Source organism: Hippocampus bargibanti, linkage group LG03 (assembly GCF_051943395.1).
Source record: "Hippocampus bargibanti isolate YZ-2025 linkage group LG03, ASM5194339v1, whole genome shotgun sequence".
Taxonomy (NCBI): domain Eukaryota; kingdom Metazoa; phylum Chordata; class Actinopteri; order Syngnathiformes; family Syngnathidae; genus Hippocampus; species Hippocampus bargibanti.
Window position 1 is genome coordinate 4,379,232 of NC_142736.1, and position 27,679 is coordinate 4,406,910.

Consider the following 27,679-nt stretch of genomic DNA (forward strand, 5'->3'; position numbering starts at 1 on the left):
CTCCAGATCCATATAACTTAAGAATTAACTCCTTTTTTGATGAAAGAAGAGTGTTTAAGGTTTCTAATGCTGTATTGAATGTTTATGTCATCCTAAAACTCAATATTCTGTGGGTCCTGGAATTCAAGTGACAATGACAAAAACCCTGGCGCTGAAGTGGAAACATTTTTGCACATTATTTGGCAGTCAATAAGTGAAAGATTACGACGGTGACGTCGGTTGTCCTTTAAAGGACAACCGACACCAGCGGACAAGTTACATCCATAATTTGTAAAGTCACTTCAAATGACTCCTACGGAGCACATTTTACCAAGATTCTACCGCATATAGCTATATTTTACGTTTTAAGACTCGTTCTGAATATTCATAAAGTCTTGTTTTTGAGTTGATGACGATACCTGAAGTGATGTCACGGAGGGAACGCCCCTGACCGAGAAAACGACACACAATGCATTTTGGGTACTTTTTTTGTCTGAAAACAGTGTTGATCGCGAAATTAGAAGGAAAACTAAATAACGCAATAGTGAATCGTTGTGTGTCGCAGCTAGTTGCGGTAACACGAATAAAGAAGGTGTAAGTTGACACAAATTCCCAGAGTACATATCAGCCCATTTCCAACAGAGCTTGTGCGCCATCTTGTGCATTTTCTGTGCGCTACATTGGAGTACAGATGGCTCGAATTGATACGGAAGGACTTCTTTAATCAAGTGCAAACATTTATGCTTTCCTCTTCAGAACTATTTGAATCATCTTCATAACTGGATGACGAACAAGAAAGCATCTTCTTCAAATCTGAACACTCGGAAGCCATTGTTTTGATTCTGGAGGAGGGCAGTTTGTGTAGGAGTATCCTGGCATGATGTCACGAACAAGGGGGCGGGACTTTCTGAATCTCCCCGTTAGGTGTTAATTTGTGGCAGTTTTGGGACACTTGAAGTCATTTTTATTGGTGTTTTGCATTTGAGTGAAAATGTCGGTCTGCATGTTTTGGGTATTTTCAATGCTATAAAACGTTTTCCTGTTACCAGTTAGGAAACAAAAAAAATGGTGTCGGTTGTCCTTTAAGTTGATCACTTTCCATAAATTCTTTGAACACACACACACACACACACACAAATTAATATTGTTACAGAATATAAAACAAATCTACCCGTAAAAAAACAATTATGCATGGAAATGCATTTTTTTACTTGGTGTGTGATCTCATGTGTTTCGCCAACCCCGAATGATCACGGAAACTCAAACTGGTGTGAATTTCTAAATGTCCGCTTGTAGAAAACCCTTTCCCGCATAGTAAGCAGGCAAATGGTTTCTCTCCCGTGTGTGTTCTTCCATGTGTTCTCAAGTGTCCCTTTGTTGAGAACCTTTTCGCACAACAGGAGCAGGCAAAAGGTTTCTCTCCGCTGTGTGTTCTGGTGTGATTGGTCAAACTGATCTTCTGAGTGAATCTCAGTCCGCATAGTTGGCAGCCGTAAGGTTTTTTCCCCTGTGTGTGTGTTCTTAAATGTCCGCTGACAGAGAACGTTTTACCACAAATTGAGCACACAAAGGGTTTCTCTCCAGTGTGTCTTCATGTGTGTGCGACTAAATGTCTCTTTCCAGAGAATCTTTGACTGCATGTTGAACAGGCAAAGGGTTTCTCCCAGGTTTGGGTTCTCATGTGATTCGTCAATGTAACTTTCTGGGCGAATCCGAGACCGCATAACGAGCATGCAAATGGTTTCTCCCCAGTGTGCGTTCAGGTGTGCGTTACTAAATGTCCGTTTAGTGAAAAGGTTTTGCCACAAACTGGGCAGGAAAAAGGTTTCTCCCCGGTGTGAGTTCTTGTGTGTCTTTTCAATGGTGACTTGTTGAAAAACATTTTGCCACACTGTGAACATTTTGCGTGACATCCCAAACGACCTTTCGAGCCTCCAACTTCATTTCCGGCATCCGTTTCAGAAGAGCGTGACATGATATCATCGCTGTCTGATAGCGGTGCCAAGAAGTTGCCTGCTTGTCACAGCGCTCAATGTCACCTTTGTCTCCTTCATGTTCACTCTTATTGACCGTCAATGGAAATTCGGCCATCTTTACTCTACGCTTGACGTCTTCAATGATGGGGCGTTCTTGCTCCTGCCCCTCGGGATGAAAGTCTTCTTTACTGCGGGAAGCAGAAGGACAAAGGCACATGGTTTACGAAAGCTTTGCTCAGTCAAGTCTCGCATTCGGATGTGAATGCTGTGTGCAATATTGCTGATACAGTGATACCTTGGCTTACAAACTTAATTGGTTCCCAGAAAGTGTGTGTAAGGCAAAAAGTGTGTATTCCAAAAATTAATTTCCCATCAGAAACAATTAAAATGAGAATAATTCGTTCCCAGGTCCCCATAAAACATAAATTTCTACTAAATAAGCCTTAAAACTATACAAAATATACCTTATTCTATGTATAATAAATGTGCTATGGTATTGCAATTAAAGAAATAAACTGTACTCAGTGTCTGAAACTCATGACAAAACGTTACCGGACACCAGGGCAGACAACTCTGAAAAGTTGGCTGCCCGGGCATAAAGTTGCCTGCCCCATTTTTCACAACTTGAAACACAATAAGACGACCAATCGCAAGAAAACATTGTTGCAAAGTATGAAGAATTGTTTTTATTAAGGATGTACCTACCACAAATGCTCCCTAGCTTAATTTATCGTAAATATCCCTTGCTGACGATTTTACTCCAGTTGGTCATTTGTGTAGCGTCGTCTGCTACAACCCACGTGAACTCCTCCTTCCACCAGGCTTTGAATGTACGTTCAATTTCTAAGCGCCTTTCAAAACTCTTAAGTACACTTTACAGTCACGGGATAATGTACGTTTAGGTTTTGTAGCGTGATAAATTTTGTTAGCTTCTTTTGAATCTTTCTTCTGGGGCTGACATTCTATGCGCTCTACTTTGGAAAATGATATGCCAATGCACGCTGGGGAAAAGATGGAAACACAAAGCAGGCTTCTGATTGGTTGCCGTGCCGGGTATACAAATTGCCAAATGAACCGAAATTCAGACATTTCCAAAACAAATGAAGATTTTGAAATCGGAATAATTTATTCTGATTTCAAAATCTTTGTTCAAACGTTTGCTTTATTAAATAAAGCAAAAGTTTGATTTGAAAAAAAAAAAAAAATTCTTGAAGAAGTTGTCGGCCACCCGAATTGAGATGTTCTGTAAGTTGTACGCCAGAAAAGTTGGACGCCCCAGGCATCCGGGCAGACACTATTTCTATTTCAAACACCGCTGTACAGTATAATAAAGTCGTTTTATTTATTTATTTATTTCCGACTCCTTGTTAGGAAACGGCTCTATTCGTTCACTTCAAAGATTCGGCTCTAAGAACCGGCTCGTTCGCGAACGACACATCACTATCATGTACATGGCTCGCCGATAAAACTAAATACATATTCTCGTTTATGTCTAAGAGAAGCGATGTACGTCTTGACTCAACCGTGGTATACTTCGAATGCCCCGAGGTAATACAAACGTATGCGCACAACAACTTCCCGTCCAACAATGTAAATCGGTCCGACACGAAACACTAAACGAATCATGCGTTCCCAATTTAAAGAAACATTTGAAATGTATACCATTCGTAAACCAATGTAACACTGCGATTTGCTTTACGTGTAACAAAAATATTAAATACGGTACTTTTTAACCTGCTTTGCCTGTAACCACAATACTAAATAAGGTACTTTTTAACCCGTCACAGTCGGGCCAGCGACCAGCAAACTTCACGAAGTGGACCTGGGTCACTGCTAATGTTGAACCTAGCATTATATATTCAGTCTACCATTAAAAAAAAAACACAATGACAACCTTGTAAGGAGTCGTAGGAAATACTAATAGGAAGAACCTTGCTATAATTCCATCGCATTGCCAAACCAAATTCAAGAAAGAAATCAACCAACCTTTTCTCCGTGATTCATCTTGGGGCTTTTTGAAAACAGCACGCGGTAGTTGACGTTCGCGGTCGTCTTTTCTTCGGCAATTTTTTTCCCTCATACTTGTCTTCTCTGGTGGTTTTTGCACACATTTTCCGGCAATAATCAGGACAAATTGCAAACGTGCGTTCTCGCGAGCCGCACGCACAGAACAAACGTGTCTCTCCTGTTAGCGACTAGCATGCTAAACCGAGCTAGGCTAAGCTACGTGAGCCAATGAAGCCTCGGCGTTGACGGACATTAATTTTGACTTATGACGATTTAGTGAGCGCTATTTCTCTCATAAAACATAAACAAACCTACCATATCAATGTTTCTGTTCAGTATCGATTTATAACAACGATTTGGCAAGTATTATTTAATTTGCTCACTGACCATCCCGATTCCCGAGGACGTCCACATCCGGTCCCGCCCACTGCTTCGTGTCCTGGGTTACCATTGGACGATGCGCTTCGATGTCCTGTTCTCATTGGTTGGTTGTTGCTAGGGTGCGTTGGAAAATGACGTTTGAAATCACTTGACCGTTTATTAGTTAAATGAATAAATTCCTGATTTTCTGCGGCGGAAACAACACATTTCAACACGAAGGACCACAATAACAAATACATTGAGCTAAAACAAATTTAAAAACCAATAATCCAAAACAATAAAGTCTGACCGGGATACTTTCGGATTAATTGTGGTAAATCTCGACTGGGAATTCTATTGGTGGAAGTTTGGAAATAGTTAAATGACAACCGACACCATTTTTTTGTTTCCTAAGTGACATCTGAAAAAGTTTTATAGCATCTAAAATACCCAAAACACACAGGCTGATATTTGTAGGCAAATACAAAACACCAATAAAAAAGTCTTAAAGTGTCCCCAAACTGCCACAAAATGAGCTCGGAACTGGCGAGATTCAGAAAGTCTCGCCCCCTTGTTCGTGGCGTCACGCCAGAATACTCCTCCACAAACTGCCTCGCTCCAGAATCAAAACAATGGCTTCAGAGAGTTCAGATTTGGAGAAGATGCTTTCTTGTTACTCATCCAGTTATGAATATGATGCAAATAGTTCTGAAGAGGAAAGCATAAATGTTTGCAATCCATTAAAGAAGTCCTTCCGTGTCATTTTGAGGCGTCTGGACTGCAATGTAGCGTCCCAGAAAATGCACAAGAAGGCATACAAGCTCCGTTGGAAATGGGATGATTCGTCAGCTGGGAATTTGTGTAAACGTACGCCTTCTGTATGCGTGTTACCGCAATTGGCTGCGACACATGATTCACCATCGCGTTGTTTGTGTAGTTTTCCTTCTAATTTCGCAATCAACACTGTGTTTTCAGACAGAAAAAAGTATCCAAAATGCATAGTGTGTCGCTTTCTCAGTCAGGGGCGTTCCCTCCGTAACGTCACTTAGGATATCGTCATCAACTCGAAAACAAGACTTCCTAAATATTCAGCACGAGTCTTAAAACGGAAACATCGCTATGTGTGGTGGAATCTTTGTAAAATGCGCTCAGTAGAAGTCATTTGAAGTGCTTTTACAAAATATGGACGAAAATTGTCCGGAGGTGTCGGTTGTCCTTTAAATAGCAGTCATTCCAAGGTGATTTAATGCAAATCAACCGAGGGCGGGGATAGAAAAGTACAATTCAAGCAAAATGATCAATGTTCAGCTTTGTCCGTTTTAAAAGGGTTGCTAACCGATGATAGATGGACGGGTGGATTCAAGGATTGGCGCTCTTCTCCTCGGTGCACTTGTGTTTGTCCATCTGATACTTGTAAGCGAATCGTTGATCACAAGCACTGCAGCTGAACGCTTTCTCGCCGGTGTGTGTCCTCAAGTGTCGAACCAAAGCTGAATTGTCACTGAAGCTGAAGTTGCACACAGAGCAGGCGTACGGTTTCTCTCCAGTGTGTCTTCTTGTGTGTATGATTAAATTTCCCTTCAGGGAGAATTTTTTACCGCAAACCAGGCAGATGTGGGGTTTCTCTCCAGTGTGCGTTCTGCTGTGCCGAATTAAACTTCCCTTGACGGAAAATTGTTTTTCACAAACCGCACAGGAAAAAGGTTTCTCCACTTTGTGGGTCCTCATGTGAGTTGTCAAGTGAGCCTTTTGAGTTAGTCGGAGATCACACACCGGGCAGGCAAACGGTTTCTCTCCGGTGTGCGTTCTCATGTGATTCGTTAAACTCACCTTTTGAGTTAAGCTCAGACCACATACCGAGCAGACAAACGTGTCTTCCCCCGTATGTGTTCTTGTGTGTGAGATCAAATGTCCCTTCTGGGTGAATTTTTTCCCACAAAACGAGCAGGAAAATGGTTTCTCTCCAGTGTGCGTTCTCGTGTGTATTCTTAAATGTCCCTTCATGGCGAACCTTTTGTCACAAATGGAACACGCGAAAGGTCTCTCGCCGGTGTGGGTTTTTGCGTGTTTTTTCAATGCAGACTTGTTCCCAAATGTTTTGTCACACTGAGAACATTTCATGTGCTTGTTATCAGCGAGACATTTCTCACTCTTGTGTTCATGATCACCATCATCAGAGGACTGCGACGTGATGTCATCAAAATCCGCCAGTGGAGCTATGAGACTATCTGATTGGGATCCGCCATTGTGATTTTCATCTCCTTTCTCGTCATCAGTTTCACTTTTTATGACCGTCAATGAAAAGTCGGTGACTTCAGTCTCCTGCGCTTCCTCCTTGATGCAGCTGAGCTCTGGCTCCTCCTGCTCCAGCTGCTCAGAAGAAAGATATTCTTCACCGACGTCTATGGGACACAAGAAGAAAAACAAGCAAGGCGTATAATGTAATGTAAAATAATATAATAATAATAATCCATTTTATTTTCTAGCACCTTTCAAAGCTCTCAATGACACTTTACATTGCATAGAAAAAAACAGATACAATAATAACTAAAATATAATTATCAATAGAAAGGTGAGATAAAGCTACACAGAAAATGCCATTTTAAAATATTCCACCTTGTGCAAAGCTAACGGTTTCTCTCTCACTATTGGCTATTCGACCGTTTCTCCCTCCCATCAGGTCAAAAGCCGAGGTTGTCATACATGACAGCACACTATCTTTCCACTCCCAATATAAATAACTTAACCCGTTCTGCGTACTTTCACCTACGCAATATGAATCGTCTCTCACTCCTCGCACCACTGCTATCCTCGTTTATAGTCTTGTCACCTCCCGGTTTGACTGTTGCAATTCACTTCTCTTTGGTGTCCCTCAGCAACTTCTTCACAAACTTCAACTCGTCCAGGATTCTTCAGCCCGGATCATCACCACAACCTCATCCTTTCACCACATCACCCCCGTCGTCCAAGAGCTCTACTGGTTCCCGGTCAAATATAGAATCAACTTTCAAATTCTTCTTTATACATTTTTAAAGCTATCCATAACCTTGCACCCCCCCCCCATACCTATCTGGCCTTCTTCAAATTTCTAGTCCCTCTCCTCTTCCTCCCTCCAGCTCTGTGTGCCCCCCGCCCATCTCAGCATGATGGGGAACAGAGCTTTCAGCTGCTCTGGCCCCAAACTTTGGAACTCACTTCCTCCCAACATTGGTAACATCAATTCTCTTCCCACCTTTAAGTCCCATCTCAAAAGCCACCCATTTAAAATTGCATTTTTTGTGTAGCTCTTTGTCTTGTTTCTATTTATTTATAATTGCATTTCATTTATTGCATCCTATTTGTGATTGTATTTTATTTATTATAGTACCTATGCCTGTCTGTGACTGTAAAGTGTCCTTGAGAGCTTTGATGCTTAAAATGAAATGTGCAAACATGCAACTCACAAGCACCGGACGTTACATCATTATTATGATGATGATGATGATGATGATGATGATGATGATGATGATGATGATGATTATTAAATAATAATAAGAATTATTATTATTATTATTATTATTATTATTATTATTATTATTATTATTATTATTATTATTACGACCAATTTAACTCCTTTTCATCTTCATCATATGAATTTTAATGGCGGTCGGCAAGAAGTACATTACCGCCCTCTACCGGTAAGGCGTGTGAAGCACGTTATGCGGCATAGTATTCATGTCCTACGAAAACAAAGCCTTTCATGGCAGCTTTTTAATATTTTCTTTTCGCACAGTGGCAAGTGAACAGTGGCAAAGCCCCCCATTATTATTATTGTAATAAATAGGTGGCTTTTGAGATGGGATTTGAAGGTGGGAAGAGAATTGTTGTTACGAATGTAGGGAGGAAGTGAGTTCCAGAGTTTCGGGGCAGAGCGGCTGAAAGCTCTGTCCCCCATTGTGCTTAGACGGGCAGGGGGCACAGAGGTGGTGGGAGGAAGCGGATCTGAGAGAATGAGAGGGAATATAAATTTGAAAGGAGGTCAGATCGTTATGGGGGGCAAGGTTATGGATAGCTTTAAATGTATAAAGAAGAACATAATGCTTAGGATATCTCGTTTTTTATCCTTTCACCCTCCCCACCCCCTTTCAAATTGTTGCTGTGGACTGCAAATTTCCCCATTGTGGGACGATTAAATGTTTTCTGATTCTGATATTAGAATAGAATAGAATACAAAATGGTGGGCAGGTATGAATGAATGGATGGATAATATAAAAAAATCGCGCAAGCAAGCAAACCTTGTCCGTGTGTTAGACGATGAGGCATCTCGAAAAGAGCGTACAGGCGTTGGCGCTCCATCTTTTTTGTTCCACAGAGTTCCTCCTCGGATTCTTCAACTTTCACGCTCTTTGCGAACATTTTCAGAGAATAATCAACACTCTATACTTAAACGGCGCTCGCTGAGCGCCGAGTAGCTAGCAAACGCCTCTCTCGTTAGCAGCTAGCAAGCTAGGGCGAATTCGCGAACGTTCGGAGTCTATCATGACAAGTTCATATTGAAAAAAGAGCGTGATGTTTTAGATAGGTAAAATTCGGACTACATCTTTATCTTGGTCTGTTCAGTTCGAATACAGGAGGAGTTAGGAAAAATAATGTATTGTTGTCATTCTAAGTGTTGAGAGGTCCCTCAAAAATGGCTGGAGTGGGCAATGGAATTCGGACGGCAAGTCCACTGGGACAAAGTTCATGCTGGAATTACGGGAAAACATTCGCCAATAAACGACCAATGAACGTATAAATTATTCATTAAGCGATAGTTCACCGTTAACCCCTTTGAGGGGGAGCGTTTTCACTTTTAACAGACGGTGGAAAACGTGTTAACAGAGTTAGACGATGGGCAAACTTAAACGTAGTTTGTCCAAGTGACGTTGCCGTAGAGCCGTTTCGTTTGCTGCTTCACTTCCCTATAAGGTTTGCGTGACCGAAGACGCTCCGATTGCAAATTCACTCTAAATTATTCACAGGTACTAATAATACGATTAATAAAATCGCATCACTACTTTATTAAAGTAAAACATTAATCGTGAAGCGCAAACAAACTCGTTTCCGCGAACATCGAAGCTTTTTCGAGCGAGCTTAGCCTGCTAGCCGCTAACAAAGAGACACCTTGGTCGTCCAGAGGTCACTTCGCGTGTTACCATCACGTGTCGTGACGATCGTGCAAAAAAATGTGTGCAAAAAGTGTAGAAAGAGATTATGTGGAGGAACTTTTTGAAACAAAAGAGAGCGAGCGACAGCATCAACGACCGGACGCTGCTGCCAAGGAACCTCGCGATGATAGAGCAGGTTTGTGAATTTCGTCATTTCGACTTGACGCAAATTGTTCGCATTTATCCCCCCCCCCCACCCCAGAATGGAAACTTGAGACAATATTCTGCGCGATGTCGAGTATTGAGGATGTTTTGGTGGATCCGAGTATTTCTGATAATAATAATAATACATTTCATTTATAATCGCCTTTCAAAACTCTCACTCAACCCGGAACAACTCAAATAGAGAGAAAAGCTAGCTAGCTAGCTAGCTAATAGCCAGTTAATAGATAGCCAGACACCAAGATAGCTATATCGCTAATAGATCGCTGGTTAGATAGCTAGTTAGCTGATACACTGAATGTCACTAATTAAATAAATACACCGAATTTCCACCATTTATCCGAATGTTGGTTTGTGAGAGTGTTTTTTTTCGTATTCACCAATAACGTCCATCTCACCGGTCATGGCTGCTACTTTCCTCTTGCTGAAATACGTCCGTGTAAGCTCTCAGTCGTACAGGAGTGGTCCATCGATGAAAAGGTTTCTTCAGCCGTCATCTGTACAAATTTGAAGGTGTCGGATGTTTGGCTTCTCATCCAAGAGGCTTCGTCAGCAAACTAAAATCTTTTGCTGGTAGTTTCGGCCATATATATATATATATATATATATATATATATATATATATATATATATATATATATATATATATATATATCCCTACTGACTGTTTGCTATGATTGGTCCCTGCTCTCAGGTTGGGGGGAGCAGAGGACTCCTCCCTGCGGCTACACTGATTACTTCTATTATCCTGACTGATTAGTTCTATTGTCCTGCCTGAGTATGGGGTCTACGACTGGCCTGATTGCCCCATTAATAATAATAATAATAATTTATAAGCGACTTTCAAAACTCTCAAGGACACTTTACAGTCACAGGATATTTTTTTCTGCGGGTGAGCAGCGGCAGCAATACGCGCCAGTGTTCACTCAACCCGGAAGTAACTCAAATAGATAGAAGGCTAGCTAGCTAGCTAATAGATACAATAATAATAATACATTTCATTTATAAGTGCCTTTCAAAACTCTCAAGGACACATTAGTCACAGGATATTTTTTCTGCGGGTGAGCAGCGGCAGCCACACGCACCAGGGTTCACTCAAGCCGGAAGTAACTCAAATAGGTATTAGGGAGGCTGTGGTATCACCTCATCAGCATAACTAAGCCTATGTTGCCTAAGAAGTCGGTTGTAGGAACGATTCAAATTGAACCTCACCCCACCATGTCGATTTAGTGAAGGGTTTTGGTGTTTTATGAAAATCGCTTCTTTTACTCCCCTTTCAAACCATTTATTTTCTTTCGCTAAGATTTTAACCTCATTGTTGTCAAATGTGTGGTTGCTAGCTTTTAGGTACATATGTACTGCAGATTGAGGCCTACTGGTATTATCCCTGCAATGTTGATAAAGTCTTTTTTTGAGAATTTGTTTAGTCTCCCCAATGTATTGTTCTTTACAATCTTCATTTTTACAATGTATTGAATAAACTACATTACTTTTTTTTTCATTTGGCAGCCTATCTTTTGGATGCACTAATGTTTGCCTTAACGTGTTTATTGGTGTGAAATAATTAGGCTTGCTAAAATAATAATAATAATAATAATACATTTGATTCCTAAGCGCCTTTCAAAACTCTCAAGATCACTTTACAGTCACAGGATCAGTTTTTCTGTGGGTGAGCAGCGGCAGCCACACACGCCAGCGTTCTCTCAACCCGGAAATAACTCAAATAGATAGCAAGCTAGCTAGCTAGGCAATCGTGCTTCTCAAACCAAATCATCACACATGCATCAGATAGACGTGACACAGCATCAAAGTCCCAACGTGTTGGTCTTCCTATATCCTGCAGAAATCCGTCAAGGATATCTTCATCCCGAGCAGCAGGAAGGGAGCTTCAGGGGCGAGCCAGAAAAGCCCAAGGTAAAAGAAGAAGAGCGTGAAGCTGCCGTCGCCGAGTTTCCTTTTCCCGACATCATCGTAAAGATTGAAGAAGATGACGAGGAAGCTGAGTGGCCGCTTCTTCGTCCCGGTCAAAGTGATGAGCAACGTAAAAATCGCCACCTTAAGACTTGACTCGGCAAAGCTCAACTTGACCAAAGTGCGCCTGTTTGTCTTCTTGTGTCCTGCAGATATCGGCGGAGAAGATCTTTGCTCTGAGCGGCGGGAGATGACCGGTGTCATCGTGAAGGTTGACGGCGATGGCGAGGAAGAAAGTCCTGGAGAGCAGCGCGAAGGATCACAAAAAGATGGACAATTCGCTCCACTCTCAGACTCCGCTGACAGCGATGACGAACACTCTCCCGGCGATGGCGATACGGGCGCCGACTGGAAATGCTTGGAGTGTGGCAAAGTGTCCACTTCCAAGTGGGGCTTGAAAATACACATGAGGACGCACACCGGGGAGAGACCTTTCGCATGCTCCATTTGTGGGAAAAGATTCACTCAGAAGGGACATTTACGAGCGCACGGGCAAACGCACACCGGGGAGAAACCATTTATCTGCACGGTGTGCGGCCTCGTCTTGAGCCAAAAGGTCAATTTGACCAATCACATGAGAATACACACCGGCGAGAAGCCCTTTGCGTGCTCGCTTTGTGGCAAAAGCTTCTCTGTCAAGGCGCATTTGAAAATCCACGACAGGACCCACACGGGAGAGAAACCATTTGCCTGCGCCGTTTGCGGTCAAACCTTTGCTCTCAAGGGACATTTGAGAACACACGCCAGAACGCACACCGGAGAGAGGCCTTACCCCTGCTCGGTGTGCGGCAAGAGATTCTCCATCAAGGGGCATTTAGTGGTGCACACCAGAATGCATACCGGGGAGAGACCGTTTTCCTGCTCCGTGTGTGGTCTTCAATTAAGCCAAAAGATTAGTTTAACCAATCACATGACCACACACACGGGGGAGAAGCCTTACGAGTGCTCGTTTTGCGGTAAAAAATTCTCCATTAAGGGACAGCTGATAACGCACATCAGGATTCACACCGGCGAGAAACCGTTTGTCTGCTCCGTGTGCCCCGCGAGTTTCAGTGATCGTTCGGGATTAGCTAAACACACGAGGACGCACACGGAGGAGAAACTGTACTCGTGCTCGTTTTGTGGCAAAAGCTTCTCTCAAAGATGCACTTTGACCATCCACACCAGGACGCACACCGGCGAAAAGCCGTACGCTTGCGACGTTTGCGAGAAAAGATTCACCCGTAAAGATCAGGTGAAGAAACACAAGTGCGTTGGTGACAAGAGAAGCGACCAATCAAGTGGCAAGAAATGTTGAGTCGTTGTAATGAAGTGTACAAGTCGTTCAAACAGTTCCCGAAGTGATCTTACGATGAATTGTCTTTGCCTTTTTGGGCTGTGAACCCTACAATATCCGTATGATTTGTATTGAAACGTGTGAGATACTCGACCTTTGACCTGTGAATATGATTCAAGAACAAAGTCAAGAAAATGGTGTCGGATTTACGAATATTTCGGACTCTCTTAACAGCGTTCCATGTCAGGTCCGTTGAATTGAATCCAATTTGTATTGATACCGTTATCGGGTTGGTTGTCGTTGGATGTAATATGTCTGTTTCCAAAATAAATGGAGAAAGGTTGAGAAACAGTTGCAATTCATTTTGTGTCGTGTGTGGAAAGATAAAATGACAAAGTGGAAAGGAGCATCACTGGGATTTGAAATAAAATTGATCGTGCTATAAAATATTGTCCATTATCCCACCGTGCAAGAGCTCGACGTGGTGTATGAATGGATTTGCAATTTGAAAACACGTCATTCTCAAAAATACACATTTGCTTTTTATGGTGAATAAAATGTGCACATGCGCAAACTCTCTCTCTTTCTCTCACGCACACACACACACACACACACACCGGAACAATACAAACACCAACAACGAAAATGTCTAAAATTATAAATGCTTTAAGCTGTAATTTAACTAGTGGAACTGATGATTGAGTAAACTTTTTCTTGCCTTATAGCGGAGGCGCCATGGCTCCTTTTCCTCTTTAATTTAACGGGTCTTTAATGGCTGGGGGCTTTGCCACTGTTCACTTGCCACTGTACGAAAAGAAAATATTAAAAAGCTGCCATGAAAAGCCTCGTTTTCGTAGGACATGAATACTATGCCGCATAACGTGCTTCACACGTCTTACCGGTAGAGGGCGGTAATGCACTTATTGCCGACCCCCGTTAAAATTCATATGATGAAGACGAAAAGGAGTTAAATTGGTCGTAATAATAATAATAATAATAATAATAATAATAATACATTTCATTTGTAAGCGCCTTTCAAAACTCTCAAGGTCACTTTACAGTCACTGGATCAGTTTTTTTGTTGGGTGAGCAGTGGCAGCCACATGCGCCAGCGTTCACTCAACCCGCAAGTAACACAGATACAAAACTAGCTAGCCAGTTATTAGATAGCTAATAGACAGCCAGCCAGCTAATTGATAGCTTGCCAGCTGGATAGATAGCTAACAGCTAGCTAGCTAGCAAATAAATACCTAATAGATATCCAGCCAACTCGCAAGCCAATAGACATCCAGTAGATAGCCAGCCAGCTGGATATATAGCCAATAGACAGCTGTTGTAAAGGAAGAAGAAGACGAATAATAATAATAATAATAATAATAATAATAATAATAATAATAATAATAATAATAATAATGTAATGCATTTTATTTATACGTGCCTTGCAAAATTCATGGACACTTTACAATCACAAAACACAAATAAAACCATAGATAAAATTATACACATTCGATTTTAAATAGTTGGTTGGTTTTGACGAAGACGATTAAGCAAGAGAAAAATGAAGCAGCAATGGAGGGCGTAGAAGAAGAAAAACGAAGACTATCTTGAAATAGAATAAAATATCGTTCGATAATTCTTCCCGTACGCGTAAAGTCTCTCGGTTAACTCACGCAGGCTTCTCCGGTTAAGTTAATTTGACGTAGCTCACTCAAAATTTTGGGGTAGTTTGGTTAGCAACGACGTGACGTGAAAACTCACCGTACTTCTTCAACAACGGCGTTTATCCAATGTCGGGTGGCTGCTGAGATGATTCGAGCTCCCGCAAAGGAGGTCAAGGGTGTCGCAGGTGGTTTCATTTTTTTCTCTCGAATATTTGTTTCTCGGGTCGCCTTATAGCTGCCAGCGCCCAAGATGAATAATTCCAATCGATTAAAGCGTGATGGTAGATTAGCAACGAAAGTTTTTTATTAATTTGGATGCATGGGCTTCCCGTAGTTTGCATTTGCCATCAACTGCGCATGCGTGGAAATGTGACACACTTCCCCATGTTGTGCTAAAAGGCAAAAAGCCCTCCGTGAAATATAACAAGGAAAATACATGCGTATGCTTTGTTATTCAAGACACTACAGCGTGCTAACGAACACCGGCTGCAGTTAACTTGTAGCATATGTCACACTACTACAGGATGTTACGACAGGTCAAAAAGCAGCGGTGACGTCACGACCGCAAGTCGACTAACATGGTGGCACAATAAAGACGTTGACAAAGCCGCTCTTCTCCTCTCATTCCTCCGGACACAACATAACTGTCTTCTTCTTTTTTTATTGTTCTTTTATGCTGGACTGTGTACCGTTTACACAAAGCGAATGGATGACCGAGACAAAAAGGGAACCAAAACAACAACAACAAAACGAACATGTAAGATGGCGCCGCGAGAGTGGCACAAGTGTTATGTTCAAAACAGATGCAAAAAATGACGCGTGAAATAAACGATTGAAGAGATACTCTGACTCTGTGCTTCCATTCGAAACATGCGAAGACTCCGGTTCTTTGTTGCCGATGGTTAATTCTTTAATGTGATTTCACTTGCATCATGAATCACCAACAACACCACCGTAGAACTACAAACAAGTATAAAAATATAGCTATTATTTATACATAAACATTTGGAATTTACATCAATGAAATAAAACGTATGCAATAAAATCATACAAACCACTTTGCCCGTTTGCCGCTCCGAAATGGAAGGCGTGATTTTCGTCCTTTATCTTTTCCTTGCTAAACAGTACAGCGATAAAGCATGTCCATTCTCACCGTCTTCTCAGTGAAATGAAACTAAAGTAAAGAAGCGCGGAAGGTATTAGCTATCTATACGCTAGCTAATAGCTATCTATTCGCTATCCGTTAGCTATATATTCGCTAGCTATTAGCTACCTATTTGCTGGTGGTTAGTTATCTGTTTGCTAGCAATTAGCTAGCTATTGGCTAGGTATTAGCTATCTATTTGCTGGGTATTAGCTATCTATTCGCTGGCTAATAGCTATTTGCTAGGGATTAGCTATCTATCCGCTAGCTATTAGCTATCTATTCGCTAGGTATTAGCTATCTATTCGCTGGCTATTAGCTATCTATTCACTAGCAATTAGCTAGCTATTACCGAGGTATTAGCTATCTATTTGATTGCTAATAGCTATTCGCTAAGTATTAGCTCGCTATTAGCTATCTATTTTCTATGTATTATCAATATTCGCTGGCTATTAGCATCTATTCACTAGCAATTTGCTAGCTATTACCGCGGTATTAGGTATCTATTAGCTATTTGATTGCTAATAGCTATTCGCTAAGTATTAGCTCGCTATTAGCTATATATTTTCTATGTATTATCTATATTCGCTGGCTATTAGCATCTATTCACTGGTCATGAGCTGTCTTTTCGCGAGCTATTAGCTATTTTTTTGCTCGATACCTAGCTTGCTTTCTATTTGAGATACTTCCGGGTTGAGTGAACGCTGGCGTGTGTGGCTGCCGCTGCTCACCCACAGAAAAAACTTATCCTGTGACTGTAAAGTGACGCTGAGAGTTTTGAAATGCGCTGATAAATGAAATGTGTTATTATTATAAAGTAAAACCTGGACCGGAAGTGACAACAAACCAAGGTAATGAATGTCTTAAAAAAGCCCCGCCATCTGCTGGTCAACGATGGGATAGCAGTTATAGACGAATGTATCAACAGCATTTACACCACTTACCCCACAGGATATGGCTGGGCTAAAATTGGATTGGATTAGCCTTTATTCGTCTCACAGTGGAGACATTTACATTTCACAGCAGCAAAGTGATAAAAAGAAGAGGAAAGGAAGAAGTAGAAAAACAAAATACAGGCTGGAAATGCAGCCACTCTCGCGGCACCATCTTGAAGTAAAAAAACAACTAAATAACAAATAATATGACAACACAAAGACACAGTCTTCCTTTTTCAGCACTTGCTCTACCCTCTTTGTGACATGAAGCAAAAGATGAAAGCAGAGAGGATCAAAGCGTCCTTTTCAGCAATGGATCAGGGACGTCATGGTGGAATGTGCACGTCTACTATAAGCTACACGTTGAAAGCAAACACGCAGCTGTAGCATCTATTGCGAAAAGAGATTGTCTCACATCTCCTGTCCCACATAAATCCGCTTCAATTCCAAGCCGCGACAGTTCCACATAAGCATCGGCGCTCTCCGCTGACGCTCCTTTCTTCTTATCGTGGGCTCCTCAAACCATGCTCAAACAAATTAAAAATAAGACAAAATACTTGGTGGATGAATAGATATACAGTGTCAACAAATATTTGAGCCCACCCCCACCCCCCAAAAATCTGCAGTTGCCTCACTTTAACCGTCATATGTTAATGTTGTCAATTTTACCCATTTCCGGTTTGTGTTGACTATCTTTTGTTGCTCTTTCTTCAAAATAGTTCTAAAATAACCCAACGGGATAGAAAATATGCTGTTTTTCTTTTCAAGTATGTTTATAATATACTATCTCAGAAACACATACGACGGTGTTGTGTGGGTAAAAATGACCCACAACATAATCAACGCGATTTTTTTTCGACATACAGGTAATATGAGGGTTATGATCGTCAAATATAGTTATTATATAATAACATTAGTATATATATTTTATAAATATTGCTGTATTTGATCATTTAAATATGTTTTAAATGACGGGTTGTTTTGTGATTTTTTTTTGCTTAATGTGAAAAGGCCTGTGGTGATGCGACACATAGACGGAAGTTGTACGGCGACACCACTTGGACAAATTCAGTCCAGCATCACGCGGAATAATATAATACACTTAGATACCGGTCTTATAGCGTTTGAAAATATTTCAAGAGATCGATAAATGGAAAGCATATAGTTTATTGTTTTATTACCTCGATTGAATTGATTTTTTTTTACGAATGAGAATCACCATCCAGTTACAATGGCAGCGTTGAGAGAAATCCGCATGGGGGCAGTAGTGCACCATGTTTGCGATTACACTGCCGCTCCCAGAAAAACGAAGAACCAAGCGAGCTTGTTCTTTGTCTTGTCAAAAGTCGTCTTGTTGACCTATTTTCAACGTTGATGAGCTACGTTTAGCGAGGTTGGTTTAGCTTATACAAAAAAACGTAGCGTTTGTTGTCAATATATCACCAAGCAGAGAGCAAGAATGAGCGTGAAGGCTTGTGATGATCGCGTGAAAATGTGCGCCATGCGTGTGAAAGAAGAGTGCGACGAGGCACTTTCTGCAACAAAAGCACACGAACGACAACGTCAACTCCCGGAAGCTGTTTTCTCCAGGCCTCCAAATGGGTTGCACAAAACAGGTTTGATCTCCTCTTTCCTTTTTTATTTATCAACTCCGACATATTTGGGAACATTCTCCTCTTCTCTTACATACAAGCACAATGTTTTATGACGCGTTTCGATGGATGGATGCATGGGTTTGCCTTTACTAGTCTCGCAGTGGAGAAATTTACATTTTACAGCAGCAAAGTTATAAAAGGAAGATGAAAGGAGCATGTGTTGTGTGTTTTATAGATGTCAGTGAAAAATATTCTCTTCTTGAGCATCAAAAGTCCGAGAACGCTTCTGCTCAAGAGGAAGACGGGGAGTGTATGCACCCTTGCATTAAAGAGGAAAACCAGCAGGTTGATATCGACCTGCCACCATTGGCCTCTGTCGCTTTTAAAAGTGAAGATGATGAAGGCCAAAGTCAGCATGAGGTTAAAAGAGGTGTCCAGTTTCCAAGCAGTAGCTCGAGTCCACACGTGACATCCGAAGGGGACGGAGAGCACCGCGGAGGAGCCCAAGATGGACGGCTTCCTCCGCCATCAGATAGTGACGACCTCACTTCGCACTCGTCTGAAACCGATGATGCAAACGCTCAAGGTGAAACGACATGTGGCCAGAAGAACAAAGACTGGAAATGTTCTCAGTGTGACCAAAGCTTTGTTTTCAAGTCTGTTTTAAAGATTCATATGATGAGCCACACAGGAGAGAAACCGTTTGTCTGCTCAGTTTGCGGTAAAGGATTCTCGCGTCGACAAAATATGACCACACACAAACAAACCCATAGTGGTGAGAAACCCTTTATCTGCGCAGTTTGTGGTAGAGGTTTCTCTCGTAGACATGCCATGATGACGCACATGATATTACATACCGGGGATAAACCTTTTTCATGCTCTGTGTGCGGTAAAGGATTCACTGAACAGAGATATTTGACAGCACACACAAGAACACACACGGGAGAGAAGCCTTTTGAATGCACGATTTGTGGTAAAAGGTACATTCTCAAGAAAAGTCTTGTGAACCATACAAAATCACACACTGGAGAGAAACCGTTTGAATGCAGTGTTTGCAGTCAAAGATTCAGCCACGAAGGAACTTTCAAGTTGCACATGATGGCGCACAGTGGAGAAAAACCCTTTGCCTGCTCTGATTGTGGGAAAAGATTTTATCTCAAGGGTGATTTAAGAAAGCACTTGAGAAGCCACACAGGAGAAAACCCCTTTGTGTGCTCTTTTTGTGGAAAAAGATTCCCTGGAAAGGGACATTTGGTGCACCACATCAGAACACACACCGGAGAAAAACCTTTTGACTGTTCAGTTTGCGGAAAAAGATTCTCTCAAAGGGGAAATTTAAAATTACACATAAGAACTCATACGGGAGAGAAGCCTAACGCCTGCTCATTTTGCGGTAAAAGATTCGCCAACAAGGGACATTTAAGACGACACACAACTACCCACACTGGCGAGAAACCATTTCAGTGCTCGTTTTGCGGAAAGAAATTTTCTGATAAGGGGTGTTTAAGAAGACACACAAGCACCCACACTGGCGAGAAACCATTTGACTGCTCGGTTTGCGGCAAGAGATTTTCCGAGAAGGGATGTTTAACAAGACACGCAAAAATCCATGCTGGAGACAAACCTTTTGCGTGATCATTTAGCTCTCAAAAATTCACTGACGAAGGACAATTTGGAAAACGTTACAGTTTTAAATTAAATTACAGTTTTAAGTCTGAATTTGTCGCAGAGGTTTCTCTCCAATACTCATTTGGACAAAACCTGCAAGATCACCCACTTGCGGGAACCCATTCGTTTTAAGAGTATGTGTTAAAAGATTCTCTATTAGGAAGACGTGAAGTAACGCAAATACGTATCATGGGGCTCTGATGACATTTGGGAGAAGGAAACTTTTGGTGGTAACACAGAAAAGTCGATGTGTGATCCTGAATAAAGTACAAGGTATCAAGGAGTGATCTTGTCGAGTGTAAATGTGAGGAAAAAATTATATTGTAAATGTTCACTTTTATTGCTCTGTTTATGAGTTACGTGTTTTGTGTGGCATGTTTGTTATTTCATTGTTTGATTAGCAGGTCTTGTGTTTGCTATTGAGCAATGACTCCATGCTGCTCTGAACAAATCACACCATGATCAAGGGTCAAGATTGAATGGGAAAGCAGTAAGAATCAACCAATTGGGATGATATGGTCAAATCTGCTAATGGCCGTGGCGACCGTATAACAGATCAGGTGATTGTAAAATGAATTTAGTATACAATAAAAAATGTGCCAACCAATAGGGTTGCTTTATGCATGTACACTTCTTTTGTGACGAAACAAATGTAAACTGACTTGTTTTGATGACGCTTCAATAAAAGGCTACAGTCCGGGTTAGTCAGTTGGCAATCAACTCGCTATTCTCTTGCGTCCGTTTTGCAGCTGACGACCCCGTACGTACGTTAAACTGTTGGACGCGTGGACTCGAGTCATTTAACCGGCGCAGGTGAATCAATCCATGTTGAGACCGCGACCTCTTTCTCCTCACACTGACTTCAGAAGATTGCATACTGTTTTGTGTTCAGATTGCTTGACACTTTCTGTTTACCTACAGCACATTTGTTGCGACAATAATTCGATATAAACGGATCACATGTTGTCCATCAACCATCCAATGGATGGATAGATAGATAGATACATGGATGGGTGGGTAGATGGATAGATAGATACGTAGGTAGCTCATTAGGTAGGGAGATAGACATTTAAAGGACAACCGACACCATTTTTGTTGTTTCTTAACTGACATCAGAAAAACGTTTTATAGCATCTAAAATACCCAAAACACGCAGGCTGATATTTTTAGTCAAATGAAAAACACCAATAAAAATGACTTTGTGTCCCAAAACGACTTAAAAATGACTTCAGAAAGTTTCAGTTTCAGAAGGTCCTGCCACCTTGTTCGTGACGTCACGCCAGTACGTCGCGCCTTGCTCGAGAATCAAAACAGTGGCTTCAGATTCGGAGATGCTTTCTTGTTATACTCATCCAGTTATGAATATGATTCAAATAGTTCTGAAGAGGAAAGCATACATGTTTGCAATCGATTAAAGAAGTACTTCCGTCTCTATTGAGCCGTTAGGACTCCAATGTAGCGTCCCGGCGCCCAAGCCCCGTTGGAAATGGGCTGATTTGTCTGCTGGGAATTTGTGTCAACTCGAATCAAATAGTAGTCTTGGTGCAACACACAACGATTCACCAGTGCGTTATTTATGTGTTTTCCTTCAAATTTCGCCAATATTCAGCGCGAGTCTTAAAACGTAAAATATAGCTATATGCGGTGGAATCTTTGTTAAATACGCTCAGTCAGAAGTCATTTGAAGTGATTTTACAAATTATGGATACAACTTGTCCAGAGGCGTCGGTTGTCCTTTAATGTTACAGCAAAAGGAGTAGTGAATGGAGTTTTGCTACAGTAAAGTACAGATGAACACATTGTACTGTGCCCAGGCTTTGGTCCGTTCGGGTTACAAATCTATTAGTTTACTACTATACTTGGTGGATGAATATATATGTGACGGGTCTTGAGCTCCACGTTGCTGCAGTCTTAATAATACCAGACGCGTGGATGTGTCTTTTTATGTCTTTTATTACAGTATGGCAAAAGGGATAGGTGAAGTCGCATGGGTTTCGTCTTGTGAATAACATAACACTTCTCCAAGGGGCTCACAATATGCAAAATATTGTAGATAACAAAACAGAGTGAACAAAGTGTGATCGTATAGTGGTTATTTACAGAAAGGGGGAATACAACACAAATAGAGTTATTTACATGGTGTCCCTGAACGCATCATATGCCGGCGCAACCAAAATGGCGGCAACAGCGAAGTGCCGACACGCCACTAACGCTCACGGCCAAATGAATATCGACACATAATAAAATACAAGAAATGAAATACAATAAAACCGAAATGAAATAATCATTACCTGCAACACAGTATGGCAAAGGGATAGGTGAAGCCGCATGGGTTTCGTCTTGTGAATACCTGCGCAAAATGAAAAGCACAACTGCTTCAAAGTTCCACTCGACAAAACTTGAATTAAATAACGAGACAAAATGTAATCTGGGCTCAAAAGGAATCAGGGAACTAATTAGATACACTAGACAATACAAAACGGGAAACAAAATAAGATATTGTCATGAAAATGCGAGTTAATCCAGACCATCTGAGAATTGCGATTTACCGTACGACTTCTTCAAGTGGCTCTGATGAGCTATGGGCGGAGTGTAGTGCCATACTGTGCGCCGTTACGTCACTTCCGACATAATTTAATAATCGTAGTGCACTCCGTTACATATACAGTATAAAGTGTCAACAAATATTTTATCCCTGCCCCCCCCCCCCCCACCCCCCCAAAAATCTGAATAGTTTCCCCACTTTAACCCTCATATTATGTTATATTATGTTATGTTATGTTCCATTTTTGTGTTGACTAAAGCACTGTGTAGCTTTTATTTTTCTTTTCTTCAAAACAGCTCTAAAATCTCCCAATGAGATAAAAATATGCTGTTTCTCTTTTCAAGTATGTTTATTACATCTCAGAAACACAAATGACGGTTTTGTGTGGATTTTTACAGACGGGTAAAAACAACATAATTAACGTGATTTTTTCAATATAATGTGAGGGTGAAGATCGTCAAATATATGTATTATATAATAATATATACATGTATATAGTTTTATAAATATTTATGTATAGTATTTGATCATCTAAAATATATTTTAAAACGAATATGTGAAAGGCCTGTGGTTATGCAAGACGTTGGCGGAAGTTGTACGGTGACTCTACTAGGACAAATTTAGTCCAACATCATGCGGCGAATCTAACGAACTCAATTTGATACCGGTCTTATAGTTTTTTAAAAAATATAAAATGATAGATAGATGGAAACGATAGAGGTTATTGTTTTATTTTCTCGGTCAAAACTTTTTTGATGAATGAGAACCACCGTCTGGTACCAAGGCCGCGTTGAGCGAAATTCGCATTGGGGCAGTAGTGCACCATGTTTGCGATTACACTGCCGCTCCCGGAAAAACGAAGAAGAACCAATCTAGCTTGTTCTTTGTCTTTTCCAAACTCGTCTTGTTGACGTATTTTCAACTTTGATGGGCTTCGTTTAGCTTGGTTGGTTTAGCTTGCTAAGTGCTATACAAAAAAAGTCGCGTTTGTTGTCAACATATCGCCAAGAAGAGAGCAAGATTGAGCGAGAAGGCTTGTGATGATCGCGTGAAAATGTGCGCCATGCGTGTGAAAGAAGAAGAGTGCGACGAGGCACTTTCTGCAACTAAAGTACACGATCGACAACGTCAACTACCGGAAGCTGTTTTCTCCAGGCCTCCAAATGGGATGCACAAAACAGGTTTAATCTCCTCTTTCCTTTATTTCTCAACGCCGACATATTTGGGAGCATTCTCCTCTTTATTTTTAAACGGCACATAAAAGAAGTCAAAGATGGCGCCTGAGTAGGCAGTCGTGAACCTTGCTTTTTATGATTCCTCTTGTCTTTAATAATAATCCATTTCATTTCTAAGCGCCTTTCAAAACTCTCAAGGTAACTTTACAGCCACAGGATAAGTTTTTATCTGTGTGAGCAGGGGCAGCCACACGCGCCAGCGTTCACTCAACCCAGAATAACTGAAATAGGTAGAAAGCTAGCTCGCTAGCTAATAGAGAGCTAGCGAGATATTTACAAGATAGATATCTATCTAGATAGCTAATACATAGCAAGCTAGATAGCCAGCTAGCCAGATAGATAGCTAATACACAGCAAATAGCTTGGTAGCAAGCTAGGTAACTAGCCAAATAGCAAGCCAGGTAGCCCGCCAGATAGCTAGCTAATAGATAGCCAGCTAGGTAGCCAGTCAGATAGCGAGCTAATAGACATCCACCTATGTAGCAAGCGAGGTAGCCAGCCAGATAGCAAGCCAGATAGCAAGCCTGATAGCCAGCAATATAGCTAGCTAGATAGCCAGATAAATCTTTTTTTTTTGGGTGCGCCTTCTACACCGGCAACCATTACAGCCATTGTGCATTTTTGTGTGTTCTTTTGTCACCGACTGTGTGAGCGGTTGCGCCTTTCGGCAGCGTGAATACGCCAGTACTGTTTTTGAATGGGTGGAATGTCAGTGCCCTTAGATTAGATTGTCATCGCTGGACAGCTCTGGGGCCATTGTGCTTTTTTAACGCCTGCAATGGGCAACATTTTCACAGCCCCATTTTGTTCAGCGGAAAGGTCGCGGCTTGGAATTGAAGCGGATTTATGTGTGGACAGGAGATGTGACACAATCTCTGTTTGTCAACGGATGTACAGCTGCCTGTTTGCTTTCAACATTTAGCTTGTTGTAGACGTGCACATTCCACCATGACGTCGTTGATCCACTGCTGAAAAGGACGCTTTGATCCTCTCCTCTTTCATCTAGAACTGCTTCATGTCACAAAGAGGGTACAGCAAGTGCTGAAGAATGAATGACTCTGTGTCTTAGTATTGTCATGTTATCTGTTTTTTTTTTACTTCAAGATGGCACTGCAAGAGTGGCTGCCTTTCCAACAGCTTTTTTTGTTTTTCTACTTCTTTCCTTTCCTCTTCCTTTCATAACTTTGCTGCTGTAAAATGTAAATTTCTCCACTGCGAGACGAATAAAGGTATGTCCAATCCGAGCACAATGTTCTTCAGCACTTTCTGTACCCTCTTTGTGACATGAAGCAGTTCTAGAAAGACAAGAGGAGAGGATCAAAGCTTTGTTTGAGACCTGAGTATGTGTTTGTTGTTGTGTTTTATAGACGGCGGTGAAAAACATCCTCTTCCTGAGCATCTAAAGTCCGAGAACGCTTCTGCTCAAGAGGAAGATGGGGAGTGTGGTCTCCCCTGCATTAAAGAGGAAAACCAGGAGGTTGATATCGACCTGCCACCATCGGCCTCTGTCGCTTTCAAGCATGAAGATGATGAAGACCAAAGTCAGCATGAGGTTAAAAATGATGTCCAATTTCCAAGCAGTAGCTCCAGTCCACACGTGACATCCGAAGGGGACGGAGAGCACCGCGGAGGAGCTCAAGACGAACTGTTTCCTCCGCTATCAGATAGTGACGACCTCACGTCGCACTCCTCTGACACCGATGATGCAAACGCTCAAGGTGAAAGGTCACGTCGCCAGAAGAACAAACACTGGAAATGTTCTCAGTGTGACCAAAGCTTTGCTTTCAAGTCTGTTTTAATGACTCATATGAAGAGCCACACGGGAGAGAAACCGTTTGTATGCTCAGTTTGCGGTCAAGGATTCTCGTGTCGACGAAATATGACCATGCACAAAAAAATCCATAGCGGTGAGAAACCCTTTACCTGCTCAGTTTGTGGTAGAGGTTTCTCACGTAGACATGCCATGATGGTGCACACGAGAATACATAACGAGAAGAAACCTTTTTCATGCTCAGTGTGCGGTAAAGGATTCATTTTAAAAGGATCTTTGACAGCACACACAAGAACACACACGGGAGAGAGACCCTTTATGTGTTCTGTTTGTGGTAAAGGTTTCTCTCGTAGACATGACATGATGGTGCACACGAGATTACATAACGAGAAGAAACCTTTTTCATGCTCTGTCTGCGGTAAAGGATTCATTGAAAAGAGATCTTTGACAGCACACACAAGAACACACACGGGAGAGAAGCCTTTTGAATGCACGGTTTGTGGTAAAAGGTACAACCACAAAAGATCTCTCAAGTTGCACATCATGGCACACAGTGGAGAAAAACCCTTTGCGTGCTCTGATTGTGGGAAAAGATTCTGTCTCGAGAGTTGTTTAAGAAAGCACATGAAAATCCACACAGGAGAAGCCCCCTTTGGCTGCTCTTTTTGTGGAAAAAGATTCTTTGTAAGGGGAAATTTGGTTAACCACATCAGAACGCACACTGGAGAAAAACCCTTTGACTGTTCAGTTTGCGGAAAAATATTCTCTATAAGGCAACATTTACAATTACACACAAGAACTCATACGGGGGAGAAGCCTCATGCCTGCTCAGTTTGCGGTAAAAGATTCACTCACAAGCCATATTTAAAATTACACATGAGAACTCATACGGGAGAGAAGCCTTACGCCTGCTCAGTTTGCGGTAAAAGATTCACTCGCAAGCGAGATTTAAGACGACACACAAGTACCCACACTGGCGAGAAACCATTTGAGTGCTCGGTTTGCAGAAAGAGATTTCCCGATGAGGCACGTTTAAGAAGACACGCAAGAATCCATGCTGGAGACAAACCTTTTGCATGATCATTTTGCTGTCAAAGATTCACAGACTAAGGACAAATTGGAAAATGTGCATAAAATTTCAGTTTTAAGTCTGAATTTGTCGCAGAGGTTTCTCTCCAAGACTCATTTGGACAAAACTTGCAAGATCACCCACTTGCGGGAACCCATTCGTTTTAAGAGTATGTGTTAAAAGATTCTCTGCTAGGAAGACGTGAAGTAACGCAAATACGTATCATGGGGCTCTGATGACATTTGGGAGAAGGAAACTTGGTGGTAACACAGAAAAGTCCATGTGTGATCCTGAATAAAGTACAAGGTATCAAGGAGTGATCTTGTCGAGTGTAAATGTGAGGAAAAAATTATATTGTAAATGTTCACTTTTATTGCTCTGTTTATGAGTTACGTGTTTTGTGTGGCATGTTTGTTATTTCATTGTTTGATTAGCGGGTCTTGTGTTTGCTATTGAGCAATGACTCCATGCTGCTCTGAACAAATCACACCATGATCAAGGGTCAAGATTGAACGGGAAAGCAGTGAGAATCAACCAATTGGGATGATATGGTCAAATCTGCTAATTGTCGTGGCGACCATATAACAGATCAGGTGATTGTAAAATGAATTTAGTATACAATAAAAAATGTGCCAACCAATAGGGTTGCTTTATGCATGTACACTTCTTTTGTGACGAAACAAATGTAAACTGACTTGTTTTGATGACGCTTCAATAAAAGGCTACAGTCCGGGTTAGTCAGTTGGCAATCAACTTGCTATGCTGTTGTGTCCGTTTTGCAGCTGACGACCCCGTACGTACATTAAACTGTTGGACGCGTGGACTAGAGTCATTTAACTGGCGCAGGTGAATCAATCCGTGTTGAGACCGCGACTTCTTTCTCCTCACACTGTCTTTAGAACAGGGGTGGGCAAACTTTTTGACTCGCAGGCCGCATTGGGTTCTAAAATTTGACAGAGGGGCCGGGCCAGGAGCATTTGGAGGGAATGTTTGGGCCGGAAATACTAAACCTAAAGCATTCAAGGACAACCGACGCCCCCGGACAAGTTATGTATATTATGTGCCATCATTTGTAAAATCACTTCAAATGACTTCGACTGAGCGTATTTTACAAAGATTCCACAGCATATAGCTATAGT

At 41.6% G+C, this 27,679-nt stretch overlaps 4 protein-coding genes and 1 pseudogene across 7 annotated transcripts; 3 read left to right on the forward strand and 2 right to left on the reverse strand.

The window, feature by feature from the left end:
* Positions 1-1,186: 1,186 nt before the first annotated feature.
* Positions 1,187-2,172, reverse strand: LOC148900007 (uncharacterized; annotated as a pseudogene).
* On the reverse strand, positions 1,197-10,220 carry LOC148900008 (uncharacterized). 3 transcript variants are annotated; one of them, XM_088991691.1, is made up of 4 exons: positions 8,597-9,064; positions 4,350-6,724; positions 3,942-4,046; positions 1,197-2,143 (listed from the first exon to the last, which is right to left on the reverse strand). In XM_088991691.1, the coding sequence occupies exons 1-2, from the start codon at positions 8,715-8,717 to the stop codon at positions 5,682-5,684; spliced, it is 1,164 nt and encodes a 387-aa protein (XP_088847817.1). In that variant the 5' UTR covers positions 8,718-9,064; the 3' UTR covers positions 1,197-2,143; positions 3,942-4,046; positions 4,350-5,681. The 3 variants fall into 3 exon arrangements, with proteins under 3 accessions (XP_088847817.1, XP_088847818.1, XP_088847816.1); XM_088991692.1 differs by lacking the exon at positions 8,597-9,064 and adding an exon at positions 10,069-10,220 and having other exon boundaries at positions 3,942-6,724; XM_088991690.1 differs by having other exon boundaries at positions 3,942-6,724.
* On the forward strand, positions 9,263-13,260 carry LOC148900009 (uncharacterized). Of its 2 annotated transcripts, none has more exons than XM_088991638.1 (3): positions 9,263-9,644; positions 11,514-11,699; positions 11,794-13,260. In XM_088991638.1, the coding sequence occupies exons 1-3, from the start codon at positions 9,527-9,529 to the stop codon at positions 12,936-12,938; spliced, it is 1,449 nt and encodes a 482-aa protein (XP_088847764.1). In that variant the 5' UTR covers positions 9,263-9,526; the 3' UTR covers positions 12,939-13,260. The 2 variants fall into 2 exon arrangements, with proteins under 2 accessions (XP_088847764.1, XP_088847763.1); XM_088991637.1 differs by having other exon boundaries at positions 9,265-9,644; positions 11,514-11,711.
* A 4,685-nt stretch (positions 13,261-17,945) lies between these two features.
* LOC148900010 (uncharacterized) lies at positions 17,946-20,699 on the forward strand. The gene is made up of 2 exons (XM_088991623.1): positions 17,946-18,273; positions 18,488-20,699. The coding sequence occupies exons 1-2, from the start codon at positions 18,117-18,119 to the stop codon at positions 19,885-19,887; spliced, it is 1,557 nt and encodes a 518-aa protein (XP_088847749.1). The 5' UTR covers positions 17,946-18,116; the 3' UTR covers positions 19,888-20,699.
* Positions 20,700-23,300: 2,601 nt separating this feature from the next.
* LOC148900011 (uncharacterized) lies at positions 23,301-27,352 on the forward strand. The gene is made up of 2 exons (XM_088991615.1): positions 23,301-23,646; positions 25,068-27,352. Exons 1-2 carry the CDS (start codon positions 23,520-23,522, stop codon positions 26,549-26,551), a joined length of 1,611 nt encoding a protein of 536 aa, XP_088847741.1. The 5' UTR covers positions 23,301-23,519; the 3' UTR covers positions 26,552-27,352.
* The last annotated feature ends 327 nt before the right edge of the window (positions 27,353-27,679 follow it).

What these genes read in the sequence shown, in the direction of transcription:
- LOC148900009 (XM_088991637.1), top strand. Translation starts at nt 9,527, where the DNA reads ATGTGTGCAAAAAGTGTAGAAAGAGATTATGTGGAGGAACTTTTTGAA. An exon ending in ACCTCGCGATGATAGAGCAG is followed by an intron (nt 9,645 to 11,513) that starts GTTTGTGAATTT and finishes TATATCCTGCAG; the next exon opens with AAATCCGTCAAGGATATCTT. An exon ending in CGGTCAAAGTGATGAGCAAC is followed by an intron (nt 11,712 to 11,793) that starts GTAAAAATCGCC and finishes TGTGTCCTGCAG; the next exon opens with ATATCGGCGGAGAAGATCTT.
- LOC148900011 (XM_088991615.1), top strand. Translation starts at nt 23,520, where the DNA reads ATGTGCGCCATGCGTGTGAAAGAAGAAGAGTGCGACGAGGCACTTTCT. An exon ending in AAATGGGATGCACAAAACAG is followed by an intron (nt 23,647 to 25,067) that starts GTTTAATCTCCT and finishes TGTGTTTTATAG; the next exon opens with ACGGCGGTGAAAAACATCCT.
- LOC148900008 (XM_088991691.1), bottom strand. Translation starts at nt 8,717, where the DNA reads ATGTTCGCAAAGAGCGTGAAAGTTGAAGAATCCGAGGAGGAACTCTGT. An exon ending in TCGTCTAACACACGGACAAG is followed by an intron (nt 6,725 to 8,596) that starts GTTTGCTTGCTT and finishes TGTGTCCCATAG; the next exon opens with ACGTCGGTGAAGAATATCTT.
- LOC148900010 (XM_088991623.1), top strand. Translation starts at nt 18,117, where the DNA reads ATGAGCGTGAAGGCTTGTGATGATCGCGTGAAAATGTGCGCCATGCGT. An exon ending in AAATGGGTTGCACAAAACAG is followed by an intron (nt 18,274 to 18,487) that starts GTTTGATCTCCT and finishes TGTGTTTTATAG; the next exon opens with ATGTCAGTGAAAAATATTCT.